Raw genomic sequence first — 23,441 nt, forward strand, 5'->3', positions numbered from 1 at the left:
TGCTGACCGGCCATCACCAATGGCCGGTGGCAAGATGACACGGCCGGTGGCCTCAAGCCATGGCCGGTGAGGAGTGGGGATGGCCAACAAGCCATTCCCTGCCCTCCAAACAAAAACACAAGTGTTTGGTGCAAAACCAAACACAACACAGTCGAGTCGAGAGGTCCTAAGGCAAGGCGCGTAGCCGAGACCTCCGGGAACTCAAGACGAACACAAATGTGGATGATCACCGAGTGTTCAAACGATGACGTCCAAGTCTTGAGGACGGTCAAAAATGGGGTGTCTATAGCATGTAATTAGCACGTTTAGGTTGGGAGTTAGAGCCGAAAACTCCTTAAAGTTAACTGGAAAAGGGCGTTAAGGGGGCGAATATTGAAAACAACCCCCGAACCGCCATGTGGATGACACGAACACCTTCCCCATGCCAAATATGACTTGTGACAACTGACGAAATGTTATTCGGACCTGTAGGTTGGGATTTAGAGCCGAATACGCCCAAAACTTAGTCGAAAAAGGGCGTTTCGGGAGCGAAAATTGAAAACAGCCCCCGAACTACCATGTGGCCGACACAAACACCTTCCCCATGCCAAATATGACTTGTGACAACTGACGGATTGTTATTCGGACCCATAGATTGGGATTGAGAGCCGAATATGCCCAAAACTTAGTCGAAAAAGGGCGTTTCGGGGGATAAAATTCAAAACAGCCCCTGAACCGCCATGTGGCCGACATGAACACCTTCCCCATGCCTAATATGACTTGTGACAACTGACGGAATGTTATTCGGACCCATATGTTGGGATTTAGAGCCGAATACGCCCAAAACTTAGTCGAAAAAGTGCGTTTCGGGGGCGAAAATTGAAAACAGCCCCCGAACTGCCATGTGGCCAACATTAACACCTTCCCCATGCCAAATAGGACTTGTGACAAATGATAGAATGTTATTCGGACCCGTAGGTTGGGATTTAAAGACGAATACGCCCAAAACTTAGTCGAAAAACGGCATTTCGGGGGCGAAAATTCAAAACAGCCCTTGAATCGCCGTGTGGCCGACACAAACAGCTTCCCCATGCCAAATATGACTTGTGACAATTGACGGAATGTTATTTGGACCCGTAGGTTGGGATTTAGAGCCGAATACGCCCAAAACTTAATCGAAAAAGGGCGTTTCGAGGGCAGAACTTCAAAACAGCCCCCGAACCTCCGTCTGGCTCTCACGGGCAGTTTCCCCATTACAAATAGGACTTATGACAACTGATGGAATGTATTGTAGATGACTAGTAATGGAAAATTATGGGAATAATATTCAGAAACCAATATGAACTCAGTTTACACCTTGTTATAAACTTGCTAATTTTTTGAACATACACACGTGTGTTATATTATATTTAAGCTTTCATACAAGCATGAAATGTGCTCATGGTGTTTCTGAGGCCATGTGCGTCATGAGATATCAAGTAATCTTTCTTTGATGAACCATTTATAGGTGTCTCAACATACATTTCTACATATTTCCTTTTATAATTGAAATTTATTTTTGTTATTATTTTTATCACATGTTCTAATATCCTTTTTGAAATGGAAGGTTGCTTCTCACTTATTTTTATTTGTCATTTGTTGCCAAATTCATTGATGAAGTTAGGCATTTTTGGATCTAATTCTAATGTTTTTTTTTTGTTTTTTGTAGATGACTTTGATGCGTGGACTTCTAGAGATATTTTGGTGTATGGAGAAGAAATTGTACTTTTGTATAGAAGTAATATAATACTTTTGTCATCTCCGGCTTTTGTGTAGTTATATATTACTGATACAGAAAACTTTTGGCAGCCAACAGATAATTACTAACATGGTAGATAGATCACCTTTTGTCGCCGTACAGATATATGATTTTTTGTCGTGGTACATAGATGTACTTTTGGCTTGGTACATACATCACCTTTTGTCGTGGTACAGAGTACGATGGGAATTTTTACCATGTCAAATGGTCATTTCACGTGGTATAGTAAATGTAATTTTTGTATATAAAGGGCTTTACTTTTTGTATGATTCTATATATGGAATTATTATTTTAGTCTGGACAATAGTTGGTTTGTATGTACTTGGACAATTAAAGTTATTTATTTTTTGTATACGGATGCAGATTGTGGAATGATTGATAGTTTCTGTAGCATTTTATTTATGTACGTATTGTAGGTTGCATGGAATACAAACAGGGTATGGACACATTATAATGTTTGCAATAAAACATAATATCATGTTTTTGCCGACTAAACGTTTTGTAGCCAAAAAAAGGGGTAGAAAAAAAAAAAAAACCTTTGGCTGCTAAAAATTTTGTAGCCAAAAGAAAATCAAACATTTGGCTACTAAATTTTTTGTAGCCAAAAGAAAATCAAACCTTTGGCTACTAAAAGTTTTGTAGCCAAAAGAAAATCAAACATTTGGCGACTAAAATCTTTCGTAGCTAAAAACAAAAGCTGAAGAATTAAAAAAAATACTTTTGCCAACTAAAAATTTTGTAGCCAAAAATGTGAGTGTTTAGGCGACTAAATTTTTAGTAGCAAAAAATGTGCATGTTTAGGCGACTAAATTTATAGTAGCCAAAAGAAATAATATTTGCCAACTAAAATTTTAGTAGCCAAAAAAGATTGACTTTGGGCAACTAAAATTTTAGTAGCCAAAACACTAATATTTGCTTTACACGACTAAAAATTTAGTAGCTAAAATTTTTTCCTCTACTAAATTATTGGCTTTTGGCGACAAAAAAATTGGGCGGCAAAAATGTATTATTTAATTAATTTTCTAACCTATTGGCGACTAAATATTTAGTTGGCAAATGAGTACATTTGGCGACTAAATGAAGTTTAGTCGCCAATTCGCATTGCCGACTACTCTTCGGTTACTAATTTTCCGACCAAAAAATTTAGTCGCTAAAGACTATAGGCGACTAAAAATGACTTTTGGCGACTGAAAATTTAGTCGCCAAAAGTGAAAATTCTTGTAGTGTAATAAAGTGAGCATATGGAATTTATCTCTAAAAGTTTTTCATTTTCTTTGAATTGCATTTATATCTTGTATATTTCTCCTTCACAGAACGGCCTGGACACAAAGGTGGAAAAGTCAAGGAAGCAATTGAAGGAAAGGAAGAATAGGACCACGAAGATCCATGGTGTAAAGAAGGTAAGGAAATATACAATCCAAAATCACCAAACGACATCGGATTAGCATGAAACTTGGCACACACAACCGCCTAGGCACGAGAGATTTGTGGGAAAAGACAGGACTCGAATCGGGTTCTTGGTTTGGGAGTTAGAGTCGGATTTCGGTGACGACAAACTAGTTCCTTAAGAAACTTAGAATTCGAGGTGTTGACGCCCCAAAATCACCAAACGGTGTTGGATTAGCACAAAACTTGGCACACACGACCGCCTTGGCACGAGATACTTGTGGGAGAAGAAGGGACTCGAATCGGGTTCCCGGTTTAGGAGTTAGAGTCGGATTTTGGTCTAGGCAAAATTATTTACTTAATTATCTTTGTAATTGTATAGAAGTTAAATTTTTATATTTTTTTTGTAATTAACATATTAACACATAATTATATTATCATTAATTATTTTTATTTTTTGTTTTCAGATATTTCTCGAGGAGTTTGCTTCTTGTGGAATGCATGCATGTGAAGAATGCGACTAACTTTTGTTTTTGTTACCCATGAAGAATGATGAGGAAAACTTTTGTTTTTAGTTTATGTTATTTTGAATTGTGAACAACACTATGTATTTAAACATTATATATGTATTATGTAACATTATGGAGTGGGGTAATTTTGTTGATGTGTAGTTATGAATGCAACAATATTTTATTATGGAGAAATTGTTATTTCTATACAGGAATTTTTATATTATTATACAATTATTGGTTTCTTTTTCAATTTTTTTTTTCATTTAATACAGGTAATTTTAATATTTTTAAAAATTTTATTGCAGGTTTTTTTTTTTGGTGCGACAGCACCACATCGTCGCAAAAAACATCAGAGCTAAAATGTATATTTTTTTTGGTGACATAGGCAATGCCGTTGCAAAAAAAATTTGGCGACAGAGGTCATTTCGTCGCAAAAAAAATATATAAATAAAAAAATTCCAACAACTTTTTTTTTGCCATCTCAAATAAAAATTTTAACGACGGTACAACACTGCCGTCGCAAAATGTCTCATTTTTTTTTTACATATTATAGGCGATAGTAAAACGCCGTCGCAAAAGACAACATTTGTCGTCGCAAAAAAAGGTGACAATGTCATGTCGTCGCTAAAACGTTTTAGCAACACCCTCTATTGTGACCCTCCCTTTGCCGTCACTAAAATTTTTTTGAGACGGCATTAGGAGTATTAGCGACGGCATCTTTCCATCACGAAAAACTGAAATTTTTGTAGTGATGTCATATGCTATAGATTTAGAATTTAGGATTTATCAATGTATATTGCATGTCATCTTTTGTATTGATCAAAGTTATAAATGAAATAGAAGATATGATGTTATTAATCATTTGTAAAAAATAATATGAAATGAGTTATAGTTATTACTGCAATTACAACACTTTTTTTCTTTTTAAGAAAAAAACACATCACGATGTTTGCTTTGATGTTCATAAATTTGTTTCATAAATTTTTTTCTAAAACAATAAAAACTATTTTGGTTAAAGAAATAAAAAATTAATTTATTTTAAAAAAAATTTAAATATTTTTTTAATATTTATTTTTATCAAATTAGTTTCCATTTTTTCAAGAACAATTATGAATTTTTTTTCTTAAAAACAAAACAAACAACACAAATTATCTATACAATTTTTTTATATACAAAATTTGTTTATATACTATTAATATAGAAAAACACAAAATGCAAAATTAAATATTAATATTATTACAAATAAAACAACATTAACTAAATTGATATTACAACGACTATCACTATAATTTGTGTTTTTATTTTTTTATTTTATTTTTAGACGTAGCAGCCATGGAAGGACTCATCTTTCTTTCTTTTTTAGATCTAGTGAAGGACTCATCTTTCGTCATTGAACATTTGATCACCAATTGAGAAGCATTTTGTCCAACTAACTTTGGTTGATTCATACTCTACTTACTTCATAAATAATAAATAAAAAAAGAGCAAAGTCTGACCAAAAGTCACTAATCAAAGTCTTTTAATAAGACAAGCACACTCTAATAGTTTATAGTTTTTAATGTACAAAATTCTTTATAAAAAAAGAAAAAGATTTTTAAGTAATATGGACACAAATATGATGTGCCTTCATTTTTGTAGTTAATTTTGTGCAATGTTCATGTACAAAATTGACAAGTGTTTTGGTGGTTTGGGTATTGGCCCTTTTATTGATTTATTTTTAAAAAAAAAAGTATATAAAAAGTAATGAGAAGGACTTGACTTTTTGTAATAATTTTTTTTTGACTACTTTATTAAATTGTCAAATCATCCTGTATTTATTAAGTAATGACAACTAAAAAAAATGACATGGACAGTATAATTTAAAATAACGGTAAACAAATTTCAAAAACTTTATTAAAGTTAATCAACTTTATTTTCAAAGAATGATAATATATGATACGGTCGGTGAAGAATAAATAATCCAAAGAACAATCAATCTTATCTTCTAGATATTTGGGAAAGATTTGATCCCAAATTTTTCAAGGTCTTTATTAAAGCTAATCAACTCAATGACCTAGACATTCTTTTCAAATAATAGTAATTTGATGGTAGTTGAAAAATAAAAAAATCCAAAAAAACAATTCATCTATAAAAAATGTGAAAAAAAAATTGACCTCAAATTTTTTAGTCACAAAATATAAAATATCGCATCTAACTCATAATCATTACATTCTTTCTCTTACAAAAAAATCAAAAAAATCAAAAAAGTCAAAAGCCCTTTCCAAATGAGATTTTTTAGTCCCAGACTAAAACGGCCAAAAAAATCAAAAAGTCAAAAAATCAAAAAGCCAACACACTTTCCAAACGAACCCTATGTTGAAAAATAAGTAATCCAAAGAACAATCAATCATTTAAAAATTTGGAAAAAAAAAATAAAAATTTGATCCTATAGGAGTGTAAATTTGGCCCGGTTCGGTCTGGCTTGATCCACTTGGACTTGGGCTCGGGCCGGTCCATATTGGGCTGCGTGGGCTTCCGCCAAAATTTAGGCCAGGCTAGGTTAGCCCACGAGCTAGAAAATTATGTCCAGGTACAGAGGATATTCGGGTCTTGGGCGGGCTGAACATTTTATTTATTTATTTATTATTTTTTTCACTAAAAATTTATTCTTTTCTATAAAAAATGACACTAAATCTCTGGCGAACCGAGTCTCGAGCCAAACTTTGAATGGGTCTTGAGCGAACCAATGGGTTGAGCTCCAAAACACACGGCTCACGGTCCCAGGCTAGGCTTGGGCCTAGTCAAGCTTGGTCGGGCCGAGCCTACCCGGGCCGCGAACGAGTTTTGGGTGACCCACAAGCCATTTTACACCCCTAGATTTTCTAAGATTTTTATTAAAGCTAATCAACACAATGACCTTAATGTTCTTTTCAAAGAATTTTATGAGATGAGAAGTTGAAGAATAAGTAACCGCAAGAACAAATATCTTTCAAAAATTTTAAAAATATTTGACCACAAATCTAGTTGTGAATTTGTTTTTCTTTGTCTTTTATGAGGTTTTATTAGCATTATAGAAGTAAGTACATCACCTCTGATTTGAATGTGTTATAGAAAATGGATTAAGAAAAAATATCCAAATTAGTTGTTTGTTTCATAGGAAAACTCGAGTGAAATTTCAGTATGCAAAAATGCTTGGAACTATTTAAATTTTGTGACTCCTATGATTTTTAATTGATACCATTCATTAATTTTTTTTCTCTCTCTCACAAATGGGGGGGGGGGGGTTGGGGGGTTGTGGTGGTTTGGAGTCCGTAGTCGGACTATTCTCATGTGAAATAAATATTAGTTTATGCATGACTTTCAAGGAAGGAAAGAGAGAGAAGTAAGCGGGTAAGTATAAAGTAAGAGCTTATTTGGAAATTGATTGTTTATGGAGATTTGTGTGTGTGTGTGTGTGTGTGTGTGTGTGTTGGGGTTGGGGGGGGGGGGGGGGGGGGGGGGGGGGGGGGTGGTTGTAGTCGGACTATTCTCAGTATGTGAAATAAATAAGAGCTTATTTGGAAATTGATTGTTTATGGAGATTTGTGTGTGTGTGTGTGTTGGGGGGGGGGGGGGGGGGGGGGGGGGGGGGGGGCGGGTTGTAGTCGGACTATTCTCAGTATGTGAAATAAATATTACTTTATGCATGACTTTCAAGGAAGGAAAGAGAGAGAAGTAAGCGGGTAAGTATAAACTAAGAGCTTATTTGGAAATTGATTGTTTATGGAGATTTGTGTGGAGATTGTAATAGGCAAGTTTATTATGGAATAGATATTATAAGAATTAATGATATTTTTTTATTAAATATTATTAAAAAATGTTATTAATTATTAATTTTTAATAATAATTTAAAATTTTTGTTACAAAAAAGTCACTAATTTAAAGTTTTAACAATAGTTTAAAAAAATGGTTACAAAAAAAGTTACTAATTTTTAACTTTCAAAAATAGTTTAAAAAATTCATTATGGAAAAAACGTCACTAATTATAAGTTATAAAGATAATTTATAAAATTTGTGACAAAAAAAGTTACTAATGGTTAATTTTTAACGATATATGCAAAAAATCATCATAAAAAATTATTTTTTTGACGATTTTACTAGAACTTATTTTTAATAGAATTTGATGGGATTAAATCTAATTATTAGAACTTATTAGTAGTTTATCCTTATTTTAATTAATTTTTTAATTTTTTACGAAAATATATATAAAAAAATAAAAAGAGTGATATGATTGGATGTTTCGAATTTTTAACTATTTTTGCCAAATATATCCAACATGCCAAACACATCTTTAAAATAAAAATATTACAATTTAAATTTACTTAATTTTTTATTAATGATACACAATAAATTATAATAAAACTTGTAACCGTCCACGACGCTCTCAAATTCTCTACTGAATTGCAAATAACTTTATGCATGCCACTAGTATGTAATTTGCCTAAGTTATTTAATGCTCCCCGTGAATCCTAAGCGAACATGATCCCCATGGGAATAAAAAATTTAATGGTGTCCCCAATAAGGAATCCAGTAAAATAACTTTATGATGCTCCCCATGTGGTTCCTTAATGATTCGATAGTAGTGGCTTAATCCATAGGAGTGGCTTAATGAAGGTTTTCATTTTTATAGCATATGATACACAAAATTAAAATACAAAATATATATAAAAGCTTGGCATGCGTTCCTTGACCGATCAAGTACATGACCTCCAAGGAAAAAAAGCCAAAATCTAATGACCTTCGAGGAAAAGATTTAACATTTTGCTTGCCAAGAGAATAAAAAAGTTAAACTCTTAAAAAGTAATCAAAGGAATCAAAGTTGTCAGCTCAGGGAATCATTAGCGAATTGGAGGTGGCTAGTTTCAAACTGATGACAAGGAGTACAAACAAATTCAGGATCACGATAACATCATAAACGAAATATTACTAACTAACAATGATAGTGCAATTCGATCGGCTGAGGACGGATCAGACTAATTTAAGGGCTTCATGAGCAAAGGATCCTTAGTTCCTTCTACTTGACCTACAAGAAGTCCAATGGAAATTAGATATATGCTATGAACCATAAAAATTTATATTGAATTTTATTCCGAAATAAATTATATGATGTGAATTTAAAATTATTGAGATATGAGTCAGACTTAAAATGATTATAATACATAGATGTATTTTTCTAAGTAATATTTTTAAGTTTGTAGCATTGTTATAATAATTATTCCAAAGGGTATGGCTTCTGTCCAGTCCGGGATCGGACTGGATCGTGTTGTTGGGCCCGTGGGGGCCTAACATGCGTCCCGTTTTGATAATCTGAACCGTTCAATGTGTAGAACTCGTCGAGTACTATATGCTTGTAAAAAATCACGTTTATCGGATATCGATAGCTATGTGATCAAAAAAGTTTTTTGTCAACCGCTAATTTGTTCACCGTCCAATTTTTTTAATACGAAACTGATTTGATCATATAGCTATCGATATCCGATCAACGTGATTTTTCATAAGTATATAGTACTCGACGAGTTCTACACATTGAACGATTTAGATTATCAAAACGGAACCCGTGGTGAGCTCCCACGAACTCAACAACACGGTCCAATCTGATCCCAGACTTGACAGAAGCCATACCCTATTCGAAATAGAGCTAAACATAGTAGAGAAAGTCTTCCATATTCTTTTCCGATCTCATTTCTCTATTTGTATGGTAGAAGACAACTATTACATGACACACGCTCTATTTCTCTCTCTTTTCAAACACAAGCACAAGGATGAGACATGAAAACATACCTCGATTTCACCATCTACTTCAACTTATCAGAGTATTTCATGCAAACTTCTCCAACCCAAGCCGGAAACTTGATGTAAGTTTTATATAATGGGATTATTTGGTGTAGTTTATTTGAATTGTTCATAGTCTTCTTTTTTCTTTTTTCTTTTTTTAATATTTTAACAATCTGTGTTAGTTTGTTTGGTGTGCTTTTTGCAAATTTATTAAGCAGAAATAATTTAATTAAGCTGAAAAAACTTATTTCTAAAAGCTGAATGATAGATAATTTTGACTTTTTAGATTATCTACTTTTGATTTGCAATAGACAACGCCCAAGAACACTGTTATAGGTGTAGATTTAGAGTTCTGCTTCTCCAATAGTTCGATGTTTCTTGCTTAGATTTACTTCAAAAGAAAAATGATGAAGGAGACAGAAATGGACACGGAATTCATATAGACCCCCATGATTTTACATGTATATATTTATCAGAACCATGTCTTAGGCAATGTCCTTTTGCTCCAGTCCATGGTTGTAAAATTCAAAGATTAAGTGCCATTCCTAATCACTTGATCCCGGAAAATGGGGGTATGGACAAGAGTCAAACTTGAGTTAATACCTTAGGGGTTGTGATATTGGAAAAGTCTATTGTCCCTGTCCCAAAAATAAAGGGGCAAGATTAGAATTTTACATCAATGGCCTTTGATTTGAAATTCTGTGTAAATTTCTGGTTTTATTTTCTGAATTTGTAGACTCATTGTACAATATTTGTTAATCAGTAATGTTAGGTATTATGAAAAAAAATTTATGAAAATAATCATGAAAACTTTGTGACCCTTGGATTATACTTAGAATAAAGCACCACACACAAATCAAGGTAATCCAAGGATTATAACTCTTTCATGATCATTTTCATGAAAAAAATTTCATGATCCCTAACTTTTTTCTTTGTTAATAGGTCCAAGTGAATTCTGTGTCTACATTTTGTATTCTGCTTATGTGTTCTATAATAATAGAAAAGAAGGGAAATTAATATATGCATTTTGTGATATTTTTTGCGACTGGGAGGCTTGAGCCTTGATCAAAGTCAGAAGATGATACACGCACGCACGTGATCATAAAAGAAACTCTACATAAATCAGAAAGTATCCACTTGGGAAAAAAAAAAGGTTGCATCTCAGCTCTTTTGGATGCAAAAATTGCCAATTATGATGATGCATGCAGGTACTTCTGTAATTTAAGTAATTATGATTATTATTATTATCATTATTTTTCAATGATAAGTGAATTATATTTAGTCTGTATTTGATTCATGAATTTAGAAAGAGAAAAAAGAAAACGGCAGATAAAATATGAATGAAATATAGTTATACTCACGGTTGATTAAATTGATTTTTACCAGCATTTTAGAAACGTCACTAAAACTATCAAAAAATGCCGGTAAAACATTTTAGTGGCATTTATAGAAAGCGCTGATAACGTGACTGTGTTAATTTATATATTAGTTTTAGATATATTAGATTTAGATTTATCTCCTTGTATCTCTATCTCTCTCTATCTCTATCTCCTTCTATACTTATCTAAGTTTGTGTTCAGCCTATAAATACAGGCTCTCCTATTGTACTCAATTCAATTCAATATACATTGATACACAGTTTTCCTTTTCTTTCAACCATTCTAACATGGTATCAGAGCTCTAGGTTCTACTAGGGCTGAGCATGGTTCGAATTGGACCGGATTGGGGTAAAACCAGGACCAATCCATTATCTACGGTTCCTGAAAAATTGGAACCAATCCAATCCGTTTAAATCATGGAACCAATCCGAACCAATCCATTTAAATACGGATTGGATCGGTTTAGGACCACGGATTCACATAATTAAATAACAAAAAAATATTTATAACACTTTAATTTCATAAAAATATAAACATAGCACTATATTAGTTCCACAATAGCAACATCTATTTCTATAATAGCGACATATTGTGCTAGAATTTAAACAACCATAAGAAAACTAGTTTCACCATAAATATTTAGACCATTACAAATTAAAACTAAAAACTAACAAACAAAAGTAATAAAAGAAGATATTATACGGTTTTAGGTTTGAGTTTAGATTTTATATAGAATAAGAGAAGATACTATGGGGGAGGGTGTGTAATAAAAATGTATGTTATTTGTATACGGTCCGGATTGGTTCCAATCCGGAACCGTAGGGTTCAATCCAGAACCAATCCGTGTACTACGGATTTTTAATTTTTCAATCCGGAATCGAACCACGGATTCAAAAAACCAATCCAAACCTATCGGATTGGACTGGACTGGATCGGATTACGAATTTCACGGATTCCTTACTCAGCCCTAGGTTCTACACCTATAGCCCTTTTATTTTCTCTTTATGCTTAGTCCCGTACACAAGTGGTACTACAGCACTCATTCCACCACCTATACACTTTATTATCTATGTTCCAGCACCAAACTAATCAGAATATCCTCACGATCCCAACGGTACCGACCACGTCACCAGAAACTTGTTCACGCACCCTCATGCGCCGTTTTTGTGCTCGACGCGTCTTTGCTTCCGCCACCACTCTCACACGCACCTTCATACGCCCTTCAATTGCCTACTCACGTCAACAATTGACGTCAGCCCTACGCGTGCGTACGCCATTCCTGCTGCTGTACGCCACACGTGCATCATCCTGCTACTGTGCACCCGCATGCGACTTCATGCTACCGTGCACCCGCGTGCACCGTTTCTGCTACTGTGCTCCACGCATGCCTCTGTCGCTATCGTGTGCCGCACACCACTTCTGCTAACGTGCGCCACACATGCTGACGTCACTCTCTTCTTGCTAACGTCATCTTTTGGCCTATTAGGTGCATTTTTTGGCTATTTTTGGGCTAATTAACTGCTCTCTAGCTATTTTCAACATTCCAGATTCATTGGGACACTCTGTTTCACCCAGTTCTACTCCGTCACTATTGGGCCCTCTTTGTGACTCATTCTTTGATCACTTCATGGATCATTTAGATAGTTCTCCTCTATACGGTGGCTCTTCTGGATCTGCTGTTAGTCGACATGACTCTTCGATTCAGTTTGCTTCTGCTGTTGTTGCACTTGCCTCCTCTTCCACTCACACTGTTCCTGATATTAAAGCTATTATGCAAAAGGTTTTTTCCACTTCTGGTACACCTTCTACTGCTATTTCAGTCACCCCAGGTACATCTTCATGGTATTTTGATTCGGCTTGTTGCAATCATATGACCTCTGACCCTACACTGTTTTCTTCCACGACATCTCCTTTTAATTTACCTACCATTCTTACTGCTGATGGTTCTCACATGCATGTTAGTCATGTAGGTCATATTTCTACCTCTAATGTCTTTCTCCCTCACACTTATCTGATCCCTAATCTTACACTTAATCTTGTCTCTATTGGTCAATTCTGTGATCTTGGTCTCACTATTCTATTTTCTCCAACTGGTTGTGTTGTGCAGGATCCGAAGACGAACCAAACCCTTGGGATAGGTCGTAGACATGGACGTCTATACGAGCTCATCTACCTTCACATTCCCTCCTCCAGTACTTCCAATGTTGAGACTACTGCTTCTGCTACTATTAGTTCTCCTCTTGTTTTATGGCATTCTCGGTTAGGTCATGTGTCATTTGGTTATCTACACTCTCTAGTTTCAAGTGGTCAGTTAGGTGATGTTCTAAATGATAAAGTAGACTATCTATCTTGTCAACTTGCAAAACAGCCTGCCTTGCCATTTCCTACTAGTACCTCTATGTCTCATGCACCTTTTGATCTCATACACTCTGATGTTTGGGGGCCTTCACCTAATGCCACTATAGGAGGATCTAAATACTTTGTTATATTTGTCGATGATTTCACTCGTTTTACTTTGTTATTTCTTATGAAATCTCGCTCTGAGTTACAACAAATATACTATGATTTTTCTCACATGGTCAAAACTCAGTTTTCCTCCGCCATCAAAATTTTTCGTGCTGATAATGTTCAGGAATACAAAGAAACTCATTTTTTGAAATTTCTTCGTCAAAATGGTACACTTTCTCATTATTCTTGTCCTGGTACCTCTCAACAAAATGGTCATGCTAAGCGCAAACATCGCCATATCCTCGACACTATTCGTGCTCTTTTAATCTCTTCTTCTTGTCCTGAACGTTTTTGGGGAGAAGTTGTTCTCACAGCAGTTTATACTATCAACCGTGTTCCTTCCCCTACCATCAACAATCAAACCCCATATGAGCGTCTGTATGGCACACCTCCTACCTATACTAGTCTTCGTATGTTTGGATGTGCTTGTTCTGTTCTTCTTCAACCATATGAGCGTACCAAATTAAAACCTCGTTCCCGTTTGTGTTGCTTCTTGGGATATGGGATTGAACATAAAGGTTATCATTGTTGGGATCCTCTTTCTCGTCGTCTTCGTGTCTCTCGTCATGTAGTATTCTGGGAACACAAAATGTTCTCCTATATATGTAAGTTTCATTTGTCCACTTCTCTCACTACACCATTCTTTACAGATCCCTCTCTTCTGTTTGATGAGCTTGATACAGACACTATTTCTGACATGATGACTCTGACCCATCCTGAGGATTCTGCTCCGTCTCCTGGTCTTACTATTCCACTCTCTGATCCTGAGCCGGCTTCTGTACCTGCTCCACCTCTCAGTGAGCCTCATACATCCCTTGATTCCACTACATCATCTTCTACACCAGAGATATCTCTTCGTCATTCTACTGGGGTAACACAACCTTCTGTACTTCTTCATGATTTCATTATTGGTTCCACTATTTTTTTCTTCTCATGAACCTACTTCCTATCAAGAGGCTTGATCTAACCCTCTTTGGCAGCAAGCTCATACCTGGGATGTAGTTGACCTTCCACCTAGCAATAGTGTTGTTAGTTACAAATGGGTTTACGAGATCAAAACCCATTCTGATGGTTCCATTGAGCGTTACAAAGCTCGTCTTGTGGCTCAGGGGTTTACTCAAGAATATGGGATTGATTATGAGGAAACATTTGCTCTTGTTGCTCGTCTTACTTTAGTTCGTAGCCTACTTGCCATTGCTGCTGCTCGCCGTTGGAGTCTTTGTCAGATGGATGTCAAGAACGCCTTTCTCAATGGCGATCTCACTGAAGAAGTTTATCTGCAGTCTCCTCCTGGTTCCTTAGTTCCATCCACCATGGTCTGTAAACTTCGCCGTGCTTTGTATGGTTTGAAACAAGCTTCTCATGCCTGGTTTGCCAAGTTCAGTTCTACCATCAATGACTTTGGATTCTCTTCCAGTGCCTATGATTCTGCTCTATTTATACGCAAGACAAAGCGTGGTGTTATTCTTCTTCTTCTCTATGTTGATGATATGGTCATCACCGGGGATGACACAGTGGGTATCTCTAGTCTCAAACAGCTCCTCAGTCGCCAGTTTCAGATGAAAGATTTAGGGTTGCTTAGTTACTTCCTCGGCTTGGAAATTTCTCTTGATTCTTCTGGTTACTTTCTCACCCAGGCCAAGTATACCTCTGATCTCTTGGCTCGTGCTGGTCTTACCGATTGCAAGACTGCTCCTACCCCAGTTGATCCTCAAACTCGTCTCACACCTCTTGACGGTCACTTATTGTCTGATACTACCTTATATCGTCAGCTAGTTGGCAGTCTTGTTTATCTCACAGTTACTCGTCCAGACATTGCCTATGTTGTTCATATTGTCAGTCAGTTCATGGCTGCTCCTCGCTCTCCGCACTATGATGCTCTAGTTTGCATTTTGCGCTATCTCAAAGGAACTATGTTTCACGGTCTTCATTACTCCGCACACTCATCTCTACAGTTACACGCATTTTCTGATGCAGATTGGGCAGGGGATCCTACTGATCGCCGTTCTACTACAAGATTATGTTTCTTCTTGGGTGACTCTCTTATTGCATGGCGTAACAAGAAGCAAACTCTTGTTGCCCGTTCTAGTACTGAGGCTGAGTATCGTGCTCTTGCTGACACTACTCAGGATCTTTTATGGCTTCGCTGGCTCATTGCTGATATGGGTGTTTCTTCTCCTGGTGCCACTTCTCTCTATTGTGACAATCAGAGTGCCATTCAGATTGCTCATAATGATGTATTCCATGATCACACCAACCATATTGGCCTTTGTTTGGTTTGTGTTTCTCAAAAAAATTTGGAAAAAATTCTCTACAAATAAGTTTTTAAAAGTAATCAAACCAGACAAATTTTCCCAAAATTTTTTTCGAAAACTTGTTTGGTTTACAAGTTTTCCAAACAAATCTCTCTCTCATACACATCAAATCAATCACTTTTTTCAAAACACTCTCTCAAAATAATTTTTCAAAACATCTTTTGAAAAAAAACCAAACCAAACAAATTTTCGTACTTTTTATCTCAAAACATCTTTCTCAAATACAAACCAAACAAGTCCATTGAGATTGATTGTCATTTTATTTGACAGCATGTTACACGTGGCACTGTTCATCTTTTTCTTATTTCTTCTGCTGATCAACCTACTGATATTTTCACCAAGGCTCATCCCCTTAGTCGTTTCAGTGATCTAGTTTCCAAACTCAAGTTGGTTGATGCTTACCCACCTTGAGTTTGAGGGGGGCTATTAATTTATATATTAGTTTTAGATATATTAGATTTAGATTTATCTCCTTGTATCCTTATCTCTCTCTATCTCTATCTCTATCTCTATCTATCTTTATCTCCTTCTCCTTCTATACTTATCTAAGTTTGTGTTCAGCCTATAAATACAAGCTCTCCTATTGTACTGAATTCAATTCAATATACACTGATACACAGTTTTCCTTTTCTTTCAACCATTCTAACAGTCGCTATAGGTTAGCGACATTTAGAAACATTGTGCTAATATTTTTAGCGATGTTTTCCCACACGCTGATGACTAGGCCGTCGCCATAAGTTAGCGACATGTTACAAACGTCATTCCAACGTTTTGCCATACGCCGCACTAATGAATGATGTCACATTGACTTATAATGCCTTTTTTATTTAAATTCTGCTAAAAACAATCTTCCCACAACTTTCTGTGAGAATTCCTTTGCACCAAAAAAAGAAAAAAAAATTCCAAAAAAATCTAATAAAAAATTTTCATAAAACCAAATCATATCACCAAATGAAAAAATATGAACAATTTATTCAACTAGAAAAATCAAAATTCAAATTACACAATTCCCAATAAAACTAATACACTCGAATCACTTTAGCATTCAAAATAAAATTGGCCAATTATGACATAAATATAAAAATAACAGGGTTCAGTGAATATATCCAATTCATTGCTAATTTCATATGAGTAGTGCTATACAAACAAACTTTCCAAACAAATTTTCCTTACAAACTGATGTGTCACTTAGAATATTAGTAAGTTGGGTCTCATTTTACATTCTAAAGTTGTATCACTCCATACCACATCAGTTTGTAAAAAAAGTTTGTAAATTTTTTTTTGCTTGTATAGCATTTTCCATTTCATACATTATTCATTGCAAACTTCATGGGAATGACATTATACTCCAAGCAGGGTCGGCTCTGACTTTTTCGGGGTTCAAAACAAATTTTCAAAGCAAGACTTTTCATACATATTTTTTTTAAAAAAGTAATTATGTGCCTAATTTTTTTTTTTTTTTGTGGTATTTCGTAAAAAAGTTACTTTCAGTATATATCTATTAAAATTTACTTAACCGTTAAAAATAATCTAAACTAAAGTATCAAATAAAAAATAAATAAGCTGTAACAAAAATCACTTAAATATCATTCTTCTGACATATTTAGCTATAAAATTATTAATCTAGTTCGCATAAACCAACTTATAAGCTAAGTCATTTTCGATGGATAAAATTGCTAACCCATTTAATCTTTCATTTCACATAGTTGAGTAAATGTAAGATTTAATTAGCTTTAATTTGAAAAGAGTAATTGTAATATAATCAATCATATTTTATATATATATATATATATATATATATATATATATATATATATATATATATATATTTTGAGCAGCAAACAAATAAAATTTTATTAAAGTAAGTAGGATACAACATGGCTTAGGGAATGTTAATGTATATATGGTATATATTTCTACATATATTAGGTATTGATTTCCTAGATATATTAGGTATTGCCATAGTTAGATCTCTTATAGGATACTTTTTCTCATAGTTAGATTTCTAAGAGGATACTCTTTCTCAGCTTATATATACAGGCTTTCTATTGTATAGGACATCATTCAATACAATACATATTATTTACTCTCTCTCTCTCTACTATTCTAACATGGTATCAGAGCTATAGGTTAAGCTCTTGGTGTTTTTTGCCTTACTGGCGGGCGGCAGCCTTGCCTTGGCCGCCACCGGACCTCAACCTATTATGCTGTCATGTTTTCTTGTCAGTATTGTTTCGTGGAAATCTCTTCCTTTGTTCGTTGGTTTATTCATACCCCAAATATCTCTATCTTCTTTTTTTTTTACTCGCAATACATTTTTTTTTTCTCCACTCTATCTTTCTCTCTACTTCAACCTCAAATTGGTTTATATCTTCAAACTTATTTGAGTTTGAGGGGAGGTATTATATCTATATCATGGTGAACATGGTTATACACCATGAAAACCACCTAAGTCGTCTCCTATGGCGCATAACTTAAGCCACCTCTTGTGGCGCACCACCCAAGTTGCCGTTTGGTGCACCATCCAAGCCGCCTCCTTTGGCGCACGATCCTAGCCACACTCTTTGGTGCACAACCCAAGCCGCCCCTTCTGGCGCACAATCCAAGCTACCCTCTCTTGGCGCACCACCAAACTCGCCCCTTGGTGCACCATCCAAGCCACCTCCCGGCGCACTCAGTCTTCTGTTGCTATCATCGTTAAACACCATGTCATAAGTTATGTGTGTGCTACGGTTGTTGGTTCAATATCCAGTTCTCTACATCGGTCCGGCATGACTCCTTTAAACTATCCCGACAATGATTCCTGTTAGCTCTTATATCGGTCCGACATGACCCCTTTAAATTGTCTTGACATTGATTCCGGTTAGCCAATCTCTAAAACGGTCCGGCAAAACCCCATAAACTGTCCCGACATTAATTCCGATTAGCTGCGACATCGGTTCGGCATGACCCCTTTAAACTGTCATGGCATTAGTTTCAGCCAGTTTCTACAATGGTCCGACACGACCATACACTGTCTCTTGGCGTTAATTCCAGCCAGTTTCTATATTGGTCCGGCACGACTTTAAATTGTCTTGGCATTAGTTTCAGCCAGTTCCTATAATGGTTCGACATGACCATAAACTGTTTATCGGCTTTAGTTCCGGCCTTTGATCTATTTCAAGCGCCCTTGCAATCCCGTTCAGATTTTGCAAATCTATTTTCCTTTTATTTTATTTAGTTATTTTTCATGTTTTAGTTTCTCTCTCCAAACTCAAAATGTTTATCCTCCTTGAGTTTGAGGGGGGATGTTAATGTATATATGGTACATATTCCTACACATATTAGGTATTGATTTCCTAGATATATTAGGTATTGCCATAGTTAGCTCTCTTATAGGATACTTTTTCTCATAGGTAGATTTCTAGTAGGATACTCTTTCTCAGCCTATATATACATGCCTTCTATTGTATAGGACATCATTCAATACAATACATATTATTTACTCTCTCTCTCTCTCTCTCTCTCTCTCTACTATTCTAAAGTTGCATCATTGTTAAAACTAAGCATCCCAATTATGTTGACACCCAAAGTCAGACCAATCATGTGCATCTCCAAACCCCCAAAACGAGTTGGAGAGATTCCAACTCAAATAGAACAAGAAACTCCCAAAGCCTTACAGAGCACCTCATAACCTTCCACCTATACATTTTCTAATCTGTGAAATATTGAATAAAAAGTCATACATTTGGAAAATAACCATTCAATAATTTTAAACAATTCACCACATCAATAAGTTTTTTGGTTTCTTCTGATAAAAAAAAAAAGAAGAAGAAACTATTAGTTTTAAATAATTTATCATATCAACTATCTATTACTTTTAAATCATAACTGAATTTTGTTGAGGCCCTTTAAATTCTAGTGAGATTTTTTTTAGGCTAGTATAATAATTAACAAAATTTTGGGGCTTTTTGTTTAATCAATTTTTTGGGAGCCAAAGTGATGGCTTCTCCTACTTGTGCCCAAAGCCGGCCTTGATTCGAAGTATGATTTGATAACTCATCTTTTGTAAGTATGCAGCATATATATGTATATTTTCTTATGTAAAAGTTTCTATGCAAGACTATCATGCAAGAGTATGCACATTCCAATATTTTTAAAAGTTAGAATATCATACAACTAAGGTATTAGGGAAAATTAAAAGGTAAAATATTCACGAAGTAAGATTTAAGGGCAAAGCTGAAAAGCAATTTATATAAAAGCTGCAATGCAACTAAGAAAATAAAAAACTCAGAGAGATAGGAAGAATGGTGGAAACCTTTACCACCGTTGTTAGAACCCTAATCCTAGGCCTTCTTAGTTCTCTAGAAGGGAAATAATGAGGGATCACAACCGCTGACAACAACTTGGATGTGATGTAAAGAGAGTAGCGATTTTCGGAGTCGGTCAATTGAGATAGCCAATCAAAACCCTAACAAAATTGATCGGTGGATAGGGATCACCAATCAAAACCCTAACAACATCGGTTTATCTGTATTACAAGAATCGAAACTTTGATTGAATCGAGCATGCAGAAAGTGAAACTAGAATGATATGGTATTGACAATTATACAAAGGCATATTGTACTAGAGTCTTTGTAGTTTACTTCTTCTATCAATTTGATTCTCGTAGTTTTACTTGCATCAATTTTATCCTTAAATTTTTTCACATCGTATCAATTTAGTTCAATTAATAATGTCTTTTTTAAAATTTTGAATTAGAATCAATGAGCAAAATAGTGAATTCACTCTCCATAAATGATTGAGGGTTACTATCCAATTTGAAGTAAGACATTCCCTTCTGAATTGATCGTTTTGCCTTGATTACTGTTCAATTTCTTAACAATTGTTATGAATTTGTCTATATTGACACAATGTGAAAAATTAGTTGATACAATTAGAGTTAAACGGACCAAATTAACGTAAGATGCAAATTAGAGTGATGATTGGTACAATTTACCATTTATCAATTAAGTGTCGTGTTGATGATGGGGCGGTGTTTTGTTGAAAATGTATATTCTTTCTAATAATTCTTTCTTCCATTTATCAATATGAATTATTTTTTTATTTTTATTTTTTTGGATCAGTATTTGGCAGTGCAATTATAATAAGAAAGAGAGTGATGACGCAGTTCTTTCCTCCAAGATGGAAGAAATTTTGGAACGAATGGGAGGTGCGAGGAATGGTTTTAATCAGCCTCACTACCCAAGTCCTTCTCGTCATTCTGGGCAATCGTCGAAAGCATACAGCAGGAATTCAGGTCAGAGTTGTTGTTTGGTCGGCTTACTTACTCGCCGACTCTGTGGCAACAATGGCAGCTGGCATACTGTCCAACCGTCTTGGAAAAGTCAACGTGGATGGTTTTATTGATCCAAATGTGGAGATAACAGCATTCTGGGCGCCCTTAATGCTAGTTCACTTGGGTGGTACAGATGCCATTACTGCTTACTCCTTGGAAGACAATGAATTGTGGAGAAGGCACTCGTTTCAAGTAGTTATTCAATCTATGACCACAGTGTACATCTTTCTCATGGCCTGGACAGGCTCTCTTCTTTCCATACTCTTCATTCTCATGTTTGTTGTGGGGCTATTCAAGTACTGTGAAAGAGTTTGTGTCCTGTACTTGTCAACCGATAACAATTTTAGAGACTCCATTCAGGATATCACTACCAATGAATCCAAAATAATGAAGGAATGCAAACTTAAAGAGCTAGAGGGGTACCATGTCACAACACATCAGGTGCTTGAGGTTGATCAGTCTATTCCTAATGTTGAAAATGAACTCCTTATGGCCTTTGGATTCCTTGACATGGTCAAGCGTCTCTTCGCAGATCTCATAATTGGCATCCGAGATGGGCATACAAGTCGGTCAATCTTTGACAAGATATCACCCGACAAGGCATTCAAGATAATTGAGATTGAACTCGGGATTATATACGATTTGCGGTTCACAAAGGCCAAGGTTATCTACTCTAATTTGGGAATCTCCCTAAGAATTGTTGGAATCATTCTATCCTTTCTTGTATTGATGATGGTATCTTTGAGTGAGATCAAACTGGTCAGAGTGAAATTTCATGAACAACACCACCACCGCCACTCCAACATCGACTTTACCATAACTCTGATATTGTTGTCGGTCGCCCTTCTTGTAGAGTTATGGGCATTTAAGCAACTACTTGTCTCTGACCAAACAACTCATTGGTTAATTAAGCATGAGAAAACCATCATCTCACGAGCCATCAAGTGTATTTTACCATCTTGCGAGTCATCAATCAAAACAAAACGCAGGTGGTCATATTCGATGAAACAGTATAGCTTGCTAAACTTTTCCATGAGATTAAAAGAAAAACCTCTGCCCTGCCGTAAAATCCTGAAAATGTTACGCGTTGATAAAGCTCTAGAGATTCAACTATGCAAGACTAGCCCCGTATCAGTGGGCGAACTCTTAAGAGAGAGAGTCTTCACAGCGACGAACGTAATTGTTAAAAATTGGTTGGGAAAGCATAACTATGACACAGATCTTAAAGCTTTGTACGGCCGTAGGGGATGCCGAACACTTGAATACAAAGAGTCTTTTGACGACGGACAGTGTCCTGATCTGAAATGGAGTATTGTCGATTTGGAGTTTGACCAGAGCATTCTTGTTTGGCACCTTGCTACAGAAATCTTGTACCAGTACGACAAAGAATTTGCAGGCTATGATGATCTGGACAAAGAACTTGAAAAAGGCAACTGGCTGTCACAATATATGCTATACCTCTTAGTCGAGCATCCTTATATGTTGCCACTTGGGATGGGGCACATCAAGTTCCAGGACATTTATTATGAGCTCGGGGACATCATTGAACAACAGTTGAAAGCCAACAAAAACATAAAAATATCTGAGCTGTTGATTTCGAAAGGTAGCAACCATGAGAAGCTGTTTATTAGCAATTATAAAGACACCAAACTTGGGGGCAGAAGCAATTTATTGATATTGCATGGGTGTAAGCTTGCATCACAACTTAAAACTATTGACGATACAGGCACTAGATGGCGCTTCATTGTTGACATTTGGATTGAAATGCTAGGTCATGCGGCTAGCCAATGCAGAGGAAGATATCATGCTCAGCAGTTAAGACGTGGAGGCGAGTTTCTCACTCATGTTTGGCTTCTCATGGCACATTTTGGCTTGAATGATCTCTTCCAGGTACGACGTGGTGGCACAATAGCTGATGCCATTCTTATGTAAAAAATAATGAGTCTTAAATGTACGCATAATATTGCGTTATTTATGTATTTACTCATTGGGAGCTCCAGAGCCATGATACAGTTTGATGCAGGAAAATTGAACTTCTTCTTCTTGGGATTCATTTTGACATTTTAAAATTGAAGCAATTGAAATTTGATTGTTCCATAACGCTTCTTCATATTGTCCGCTCTTGGAAGAATTGTACTCACACACACACACACACACACACACACACACACACAAAATTCTAACAAAGGTTGAGTTTTTAAATTTGTCACTCTATACTAATAGGGGATTGATTTTCCGGACTTTCTATCCTTGAGAGATTCATACCATTCACCATTTCTCTTTTCTTTTTTTTTTAAACTAAAAACTATCTTGAAAAGTACACAAAAATAAAGTATTTAGTGTAAATTTAAATTTAATGTGATATGTGTCAAACTTAAAATAAATTTGATCTATCCAGTTTATTTTTTAAATATATATATATATATATATATATTTTGATATGAAATATTTGGA

At 35.4% G+C, this 23,441-nt stretch overlaps 1 protein-coding gene across 2 annotated transcripts; it reads left to right on the forward strand.

The window, feature by feature from the left end:
- The first annotated feature begins 9,301 nt into the window (after positions 1-9,301).
- LOC114321242 (uncharacterized) lies at positions 9,302-23,084 on the forward strand. Of its 2 annotated transcripts, XM_028268424.2 has the most exons (3): positions 9,302-9,548; positions 10,521-10,676; positions 20,776-23,084. In XM_028268424.2, the coding sequence occupies exons 2-3, from the start codon at positions 10,643-10,645 to the stop codon at positions 22,917-22,919; spliced, it is 2,178 nt and encodes a 725-aa protein (XP_028124225.2). In that variant the 5' UTR covers positions 9,302-9,548; positions 10,521-10,642; the 3' UTR covers positions 22,920-23,084. The 2 variants fall into 2 exon arrangements, with proteins under 2 accessions (XP_028124225.2, XP_028124227.2); XM_028268426.2 differs by lacking the exon at positions 10,521-10,676 and having other exon boundaries at positions 9,359-9,548.
- Positions 23,085-23,441: the final 357 nt, after the last annotated feature.

This window comes from Camellia sinensis, chromosome 3 (assembly GCF_055761805.1).
Source record: "Camellia sinensis isolate YWXY chromosome 3, ASM5576180v1, whole genome shotgun sequence".
NCBI lineage: Eukaryota > Viridiplantae > Streptophyta > Magnoliopsida > Ericales > Theaceae > Camellia > Camellia sinensis.